We start from the raw sequence: 9,113 nt of genomic DNA on the forward strand, positions 1-9,113 counted from the left end.
CTTGTGGTCTCCAAAAGGGAGTTCTACTAAGGAAAGAGTACTAAGAAGATGACCAGATGTTTCACCAGCAAGCTTGCAGAAGTTTCCTAAAAACTACTACATGCAAAGCTGAAATGTGTCAAGGATTTTAAAATAAGAACTTATTTAATCCACCCCACAAACTTAAGAAATGAAGAGTATCATTACACCAAGTTTTGCAAATTAGGAAACTGAGGCACAGAAATGTTAAGCAACTTGTTGATCAACTAAAGCACTTTAGTGGTTGTGGCACCAGGCATTCTGTCCTGAGCCTGTCCTCTTTACTGCAACTCTGCATCACCTTTCCCGCTGATACTTGTAAGAAAATTCGCATCATTCCCAGCTTTCTTTTTGTTGAGCCCTTTCAAGGAGCTTGAAAGGAAGAGAGAAATGCATTATTGCATCAAGCACACAAGAAATATTTTATTAACTTTCATGTGGAGAAAAGGGTAGAGTAAAAATATTTTAATAGAAATCCACAGCCCTCCTCAAGGAGCCCACTCGGGCACTTGTAGCCCCCCAGTCGTGGTAGCGCCTGTAATCCCCCGGCCGCAGCAGGTACTGCCGCCCCCGGTAGTTGGTCATCTCGTAGAGGACCCACCAGCCCTCCAGCACATTGAAGGAGTGGATCTCACTGAAGTGGAAGCGGTCGTGGAGTGAGGAGCAGTCCTCTGTGATCTCCACCATCTGGCCTCGGTAGTCCTCTCGCTCATAGATCCTCAGCCGGTGGGAACCAGTCTGTGGGTTCAGCAATCAGCACATGGGGGAAGTCAGAGAACCTAGTCCTTAGCCACTAATCACTCACAGCCCTGGGGGAATGGGCATTTACAAAATCTTGTTTACATCAGAGATGACAAGTTTAAAAGACAGGCAACACCAGAGCCACTGTGTGCCACGGGGTAGACTGCAGACTGCAGAACTGAAGGGAGTGCTATTCACATAGATCAAGATATGCATGGTTCTCCCTGGAGATTTCCAGGGCCACAAACTACATGAACCATATTTAGTGCCTACTTAGTACCACTTTTAAGTAACAGCTTTTATATATAATTTTTTGTTCTTTCCTTGATAGATTTCTGGTGGTCTGGAGTCCCCTTGGAGGATATAAAATAATTAGATGTTAAAGTAAAAAAGCAAATATATCCCTTGCAAAAGGCATTATTTTGGATCTCAGTAGCATTAGAAGAGGCTGGGGAGAGAGGAAGCAGAATTCCTTTCCCCAGAGTAAGTAAGGCACAGAATGATGACCATTCAGCCCAGACATCTAATTCCTGCCTTTCTGCTTTGAGTCCTGCTATTCTGAAGTCCTGAAAAGCAAGAGCCATTGTTAACGGTTAAGTTTCATTTCTCAGCTCTAATGTGTGATCTGTCAAAATAATTCCTGCCTAGATGGATAGATTATAGACCTTTAGGAAAATGGAAGGGAGGCTGCTGTTAGTCCTGGGTGAATCCTGTCTGTCTCTTCTAAGCACTTGTGCTTTTATCTGCTTGTTTCTTCCTGGCATGTACATATTCAGTTTTCCTTCTTCCACCATCAAACCCTCCTTAGCAAAGGTCCTCATAAGCAATTCATTCTGAGGCATAAAAACTGCTAATAAGGCATCTCCCATGGTTTGCAAAGGGTTCACATGTCCGTTGCCTAATCTGATCTTCACAACTGCCTGACACACACCATGTTGTCTTCTTTTATGAGAAACTAATGACTAGAGCTTTCAGGCTGTAATCAGAAGAGTCAGCACTGGAAGGTGGAAGCTGAGATTTCCAGGCTCCTAATGCCAGTCTGGGTCCTATCAAGGCATTAAACCCTCTGAGGGGCTTTCAAACTTACCCAAAGCGGTACATTTTCCACAGGACTGGGTCACAGTCAAATTACAGCATCCCTAACTGTGGAATTCCGGGCTGTTTGGGCTTTATTTGGATAGCAATGGCTTTGCAGGGGCTACTGGAATCACATTGCTGGTTAGTTGTTTTGACGAATCAAAAAGCAGGACTTGAGCGACCCTGGATGTTCAAAGTAGTCAATATCTGGAGGGGGAAGGGTGGCTTGCCAGGTGACAGGCAATCTCCTTCCCACCTCACACAGCTCTATGAATTAGCCGCCCTAGTAGCCCCATTGTACAGGTGAGGAAAGACAGAAATAGCCCAGGGACTAGCCCAAGTACCACCTGAGTGTGAGGAGTTCATCACCTGTGGCACAGACACTCTGAACAGATACCATGCCACTTTTCCCCAGTAGAGGTGAGTTTATATTAGAAAAGGAAAATGCAATCTCAATTAAGAACATTGCATTCTCAATTAAGAGAGATTAAAAAGGAAAAGAGAATCCGGTTAGGACCAGCAAAGGAAGGCCACCGTCCTACAGCCTGACCACAGCTGACCCGAGGCCACGGCAGGCCCAGGGGGACCGGACTCACGTGGGGGATGAGGCGGCAGGAGCGGACCGAGTCGCTGAGGCCCATCCACTGCTGGTAGTCGGGGTAGTCGCCCCGCCGCAGGAAGTACTGGGGGCCCTGGAAGTTGGGCTGCTCATAGATCATCCAGCAGCCACTGTCCACGCGGATGGAGTTGCAGCGGCTGAAGTAAGGCTGCAGGTTGGAGTGGTCGCTGCTGCACTCATAGTGGCGGCCCTGGAAGCCCCGGTCCTCGTAGAAGGTGATCTGCAAGGAAGGGAAGGAGAGGCTCAGAGGCCTGGCCTCCAGCCGGGCTGCGGGCCCCTCCCGCCGGCGCGGGGCTCACCTTCCCCATGGCTGCTGGACGCGGGGATGGAGTTCAGTGCGGTGCGGCTGGCGCGCGGTCTATATAGCGGGAGGGCTGCTGCGTTGGCAGGAACAACACAAAAGGGGCCCCCGGGTGAGGAGGATTTCCTTTCTGTCTCTTTTCTATATAATGACGGCGGGGGTGGGGTGGGGGACTTACTGTATGTTTTCTCTTAGACTCTCCAGAGCTTTCGAACTGATGACCCGCGTAAAACTGTCACTTGGTGCCTCTGGGGCCTTTAAATGAAGCCTATTCAGGAGATGGGAAGCGAGCAAAAGCGCTTAACCGGGTTAACACTTGTAATGAAATATTTTATTTATCTTTTAAATATTCTAAGTGATCTCTTTTTGAGGAACAACACGGGGTAGTGACCAGGTCAGAGGTCAGGATGGGCCCCGGCGGGAGGCGTCTAGATGAGAGAGCTTTTCCTTGGTGTGAGGATGTGGGACACAGAGGCACTTGCCTTCTGCACAGGAAGGAGATTGAAGGAGGATGGGATTTTCCCCGGAGAACCTTTTCCCATTCTCATGGCTCAGGAGCGGATGCAGTAGACATTACACCGGAGGAAGAAAGGTGAGGGGCGCTGGACCCCAGGAAGCCCTGTTCATGCACCTGGCTCAGCTCTGCTCCCTGGAGACTGAGTGGACCAGGGTCACCTCCAGACGCAGCCGGTTCCTCCTGCACCACAGGCAGGAAGCCCTCAACTTTGGAGTTCATGAGGCAACTCATGGTGGTTATTAGTCACATAGGAAATTTCTATTTAATATTTTTGCTAGCTAAGTGCTAAGCCTTTTTGTTTGGATCTAGCTGCTGTCAAATGCAAGTTACCCTGAAAATATAACCAAGTTTTAAATCCCACAATTTTGCAAAGTTTCTGCCTTCTCTACCTTCCCCAACCCTGAGCAAGCCTAAGTTGCTCATTAGTTAAGTCTCTGATTCCAGGAACTGGAATCAGTCTTCCCTCCTCCCCTATAGTCCCTGTTTCCTCCCCCAACTCCCAGCAGCTTCTGGTGCCCTACTCTCTGTGAGCAAGCGTTCTCAATCTCAGTACTATTGTGACAGTTTAGGCTGGAACATTGTAGGATGTTTAACAATGTCCTGTCTGCTGCCCACTAGATGCCAGTAGCACCTGCTTCCTTCCTCTCCCAGTTATGACAACTGTGTTCAGATATTTTCCAAAGTCCCCATGGCGAGCAGAATCAGTCCTGTTAAAAACCACTGATTTCAAAGTGCTAGACATGTACCTGACATTCTTACAAGCAGTTATCCCCCTGCATTAATAGGATCATTTGCAGGCTGTGTTTGTGGAACTGCAGAAATTCCTCAGAGATGCTCTGAGGCCACTCAGAGAGCAGGGAAGAGGAGAAAATGGAGTATCCCTGTCCTATCCCCTACTTGAATGGGAGTGTTTTCACTTGTACCTATTTTATAGAAAATTTTATTTGAAAACATGGTTTGATCACTAGATGATGATAATTTTAAAAAGATAAATATTTGAAGACTACTAGTTTAAGGTATTGTGAATCTCATAATACCCTTTAAACTACAAATATTTGATCTGCTAGCCACAGGACATAATGAAATTGCTTTCCCTTTACAGCTCAGTGTAGATGAATTTCCCAGTACGACTTGCTAATTTATCATGAAAAGATCCTGAGAGAACAAAACATGGGACTGATAAATCCTGATGTGATAAATTCTGGAAACATTAGCTCATGGCACTGGGCCAAAAAGAAAAAGAATGAGGTGGATATCACATGGAAAGTTCTGGACAACTGGGGATTAGTCTGTGAACAGTGGGCTGGGGAAAGGGGGCTGTGAAGCACTGGCAATGAGAATGCACTAAAACTGGGCTTTGACAAATTCGCAACCTGGTCTAGAAGCTGACTGCAGTTTGGGGCTCTGTTTTGAAGGTTTCTAAACGGTTGTCTGAAGATGAAATTGTTTCATTTGAATCTTAACAGCGATTTATTGGTTTGCTTTTTAGATCCTGGAGGATTAGTTGGTTATTCATGTTGCTTTTTAAATTTCGCCATTACCCTCAACCTTCTAACCTGCAAACTTTAAAGCTGAGTTGATTTCCTTGTAAGTATAACTTTTCAGGAAACTGAAACTGGAGGGCATCAACTTATATTAGTTAGGAAGTCATGGGGAAAGATTTTATTACTGTATGAACAGAAAAAAACAAGTAGTATAGAGACATTGGGCACAGAGGTTAGCAATGATATAATCTGTTCTTATCCTGCATATTCCAAATGTGCTGCTAGGGCATTTAAGCTTTTCCTCTAAGCTCTTGGGGAAAAGCAACAAGAGTAACAACAGTATTTTGGGAAACAATTCAGGATATAAAATGGGGAATTGAAGCACTGTCAAATAAAGCATATAATACTAAGTATGTTGGCAAGAAAATGTGAAAAGCTTGAATAGCGAGGATCTATCCTCTAAAGGCTTATAAGCAGGCTTTCCCAAAAGGATGTGGCAAACTTTCTCCCAAACGATTATTATTTGAAACTTTGGATCAATGTTTATTTTCCCAAAGATATGTATCAAATAATGAAGTTCCTAGTAACTGTAATCTTTCCTGAAGTATTTTTAAGGCCTCCTGAGAATAAAATATTTAAAGCTAACAAATTATATTTTTACTCTAAAAATCATAGGCTGTATACCATGAAACTTTGTAATTGAGTTTGTTTCAATTAGAAGCAGCTGCAGTTCCCTAACACTGGTCACAGAAAGGTACCAAGGTTCTCAAGGGAGGTTGGTATAAACATACAAAGCAGTATTAGCCTGAATATTAATCAGTTGAGGCAAAGGCAACTCTTTCCATCACTAGTCTAGTGAAGTCACTCAGTTGTGTTGGACTCTTCATGACCACATGGACAATAAGTCCATGGAATTCTCCCGGCCAGAATACTGGAGTGGGTAGCCTTTCCCTTCTCCACGGGATCTTTCCAACCCAGGGATCGAACCAGGGTCTCCTGCATTGCAGGTGGATTCTTTACCAACTGAGCTATCAGGGAACCCCAAATTGTCTTCTATCAAGGTCTTACAAGCCGTCTGCATATTTAATATGAGAATTCATTGTTTTAATGTATTTAGTGTAATCATGCTAAGAACAGGAGATAACTTAAAGGCAATTCATGTTTGATCGATTTTTGAGAGCAGTTGTGAAATGCAGACTATAAAATGTATAAAGTATCTCTCCTTTTATGAAGTGAAATTTTCAGTTTCATGGTAATAAGAAAAAGAGGAAGAAGTAAATTGCATCATATGCACTTCAAGTTATCCAAATTCTAAATACATTCTGTGATAAAATATGTATTTACTGGAAAAGAATTCTACCTCAGAATAGCAGAGGAGAAAATAAACTTACATTTAAAGTATAAGATTATTCTTTCTGTTTTAAAATTGCTAAACTTTTCTCTGTGCTGTGCTTAGTTATTCAGTTGTGTCTGACTTCTGGTGACCCCATGGACTATAGCCCGCCAGGTGCTCTGTTCATGGGGATTCTCCAGGCAAGAACACTGGAGTAGGTTGCCATGCCCTCCTCCAGGGATCTTCCCAAACCAGGAATCAAACCCAGGTCTCCCACATTATAGACAGATTCTTTACCATCTGAGCCACCAGGGGAGTCCTTCTTAAAGCATAATATATTTTAAATGTCTGATGTCAAATAATTTAATTAAACCAAGAAAAAGATATTAAAAATATCACCAGGAAGCAAGACTGGTGAATTTTTTTACTTGAAAAATTTTAGTCATTGTCTTTATTTACTAAACAGTCATTAATGGTAAAACTGGGAATTATAGCAGACTTTTTTTTTTTTAATCTTCTTAAAATATTAAGTCCTAAACAAAATAAACACATAAGCCAGTAAACATCAAAAACAGATCTTGATTCATATTTCACTCTTCATTTCTTTGTGCTGTTGTCATACATATCCTATATATAAAATATGAATAAGAAAAATCTAATCAACCCACTCCAGTACTCTTGCCTGGCAAACCCCATGGACGGAGGAGCCTGGTGGGCTGCAGTCCATGGGGTCGCTAGGAGTCGGACATGACTGAGCGACTTCACTTTCACTTTTCACTTTCATGCATTGGAGAGGGAAATGGCAACCCACTCCAGTGTTCTTGTTTGGAGAATCCCAGGGACAGGGGAGCCTGGTGGGCTGCCGTCTATGGGGTCACACAGAGTCGGACACGACTGAAGAGACTTAGCAATAGCAGCAATCATAGCCTAGAGAAAACTTTTCTCAATTGTTTATTCCTTTTTGTTCTAAGAACTTCTTGTATGTCATTATTAAATAAATAGTTATGTAATTCAACCTCAACAACAGGACGTCTACATTTTGTTCTAAGGAAAATGAAAAAATATAATTGGCCTCCTTCTCAAAAAGTAGCCAAGATTTTTTTCATTTTTAATAGGAAAATTTTTTAAAAATTGCCTGCTACAACAGAAAAGAATAATATTGAATTCTAAAATTAAGCTGCATACTAAAACACTACAATAGAATATATGATAGTATACATTTGAACATTTGAGTTATATATTATGATATAATTTATGATTAAAAGAAATTTAGTATCTTAATTAGCTCTATGACAGTAAATAACTCAAGAAATCTCTCTGGTTTACTTTTTCTACAAAATGAAGGTGTTCAGTTTGGAGATACCAGAGGCTTTAGAAGATACTTATCTTTATCACATAAAATTCTATTCATCACTAAAAAGAGAGAAACAAGTGTCAGAAAATACGAAAATAGCCAGACAGGTTTTATGATCCTTTCTTAAAATCTGAAAATTAAGATATGAGGAAATAGTATGTTGTACTTTCTGTTGTTCTTTCAAGTTATTTAGTTTTACAGATATATTAACTGTTCTTCCATGTGCAGATTACAAAAAGAATTATTACTCCATAGAGAAATCTGTTTCAGACCTCTATCATCAAATTACCTTTTCTTAGAGGACAAGAACATAAAGCAGCAGCTAAAATAATTGAATAATACTCCCCATAGTCCCACCCTAGTTAATATCTAATTTCTAAAATTATTAAACTTTATCCTTTTACTACTATGATTCAGAAAGAAAAGTTTATTCTTATTGAATGTTCTTACTATTCTTTGCCAAATAACTGCCCTAGGTGTTTGGAATAATTATTGCACAAAATAGGTGGAGAACCTACCCTTTTGAATTTTATTCTAGCCAATGTAGATGGATGCTAAAAGTAGACTAATTAAACTATAATTTTAGATGTGATAAGTCATGTGAAAGCTACAAAAGGTTTTTCCCACACTGGATGGTGGGATCATGAACTAATATCAGCATATAGGAGTTCCTAGAATCATTTAACCTGCTTCTTTCTAGTAGTTATTTTTTTGCATTTGTTTCAGCATTATGAAATACTTTTACTTTTTCTTTTTCATATAACTGTTTAACTGTTTTCACATAACTAGTGTAACAACCAATCTTACTAATCTTATCCAATGAAAGAGAATGTTATGACTATGTTTGTTCAATTTGTGTCCAGTCACAAAACAGCTTTTGAAGCTTCCTTTACCCGATCCTAAATTAATATTATTTACTGACAGGGCTTACTGTAAAAATGTGGAGAAGGAAATGGCAACCCACTCCAGTATTCTTGCCTGGGAAATCACATGGATGGAGGAAACTAGCGGGCTATACAGTCCTTGGGGTCATAAGAGTCGGACACAACTTAGTGTCTAAACCACCACTACTATAAAAATGAAAAAGGCAGTAATAGTAAATATACAATAACTATTCTATACTTTCTTATAGTATCCAGTTCTTCATGAAAAGCATATTTTGTTTAATTTAGCCAAACTTGTGTCACTCTGTAAAGCATAATAATGTGTTAAGTAGTAAGGCTAAACATATACACTGATAATTTTGGAATAATTCATGACGTTGGGAATGCTAAGGAATCAAAGAGGTTTTTATTTCTAGCTCCTCTTTTGACTCTTTAAAAAGTAAACAAATTCATAAATTTTAAACATTACTATAAAAGTGATTCAACCAGTCCATCCTAAAGGAGATCAGTCCTGGGTGTTCATTGGAAGGACTGATGTTGAAGCTGAAACTCCAATACTTTGGCCACCTGATGTGAAGAGCTGACTCATTTGAAAAGACTCTGATGCTGGGAAAGATTGAGGGCAGGAGGAAAAGGGGACGACAGAGGATGAGATGGTTGGATGGCATCACTGACTCAATGGTCATGAGTTTGGGTGGACTCTGGGAGTTGGTGATGGACAGAGAGGCCTGGCGTGCTGTGGTTCATGGGGTCACAAAGAGTCAGACACTACTGAGCAACTGAAT

At 41.2% G+C, this 9,113-nt stretch overlaps 1 protein-coding gene across 1 annotated transcript; it reads right to left on the reverse strand.

Moving 5' to 3' along the window:
* On the reverse strand, positions 417–2,856 carry LOC102191000 (gamma-crystallin F). The gene is made up of 3 exons (XM_005676450.2): positions 2,755–2,856; positions 2,433–2,675; positions 417–756 (listed from the first exon to the last, which is right to left on the reverse strand). Exons 1-3 carry the CDS (start codon positions 2,761–2,763, stop codon positions 484–486), a joined length of 525 nt encoding a protein of 174 aa, XP_005676507.1. The 5' UTR covers positions 2,764–2,856; the 3' UTR covers positions 417–483.

Source organism: Capra hircus, chromosome 2 (genome assembly GCF_001704415.2).
Source record: "Capra hircus breed San Clemente chromosome 2, ASM170441v1, whole genome shotgun sequence".
Lineage (NCBI taxonomy): Eukaryota > Metazoa > Chordata > Mammalia > Artiodactyla > Bovidae > Capra > Capra hircus.

Excerpts from the sequence above, each read along its gene's own strand:
- LOC102191000 (XM_005676450.2), bottom strand. Across the intron at positions 757-2,432 it reads CCTGCCGCCTCATCCCCCAC|ACTGGTTCCCACCGGCTGAG; the intron begins GTGAGTCCGGTC and ends CTGAACCCACAG.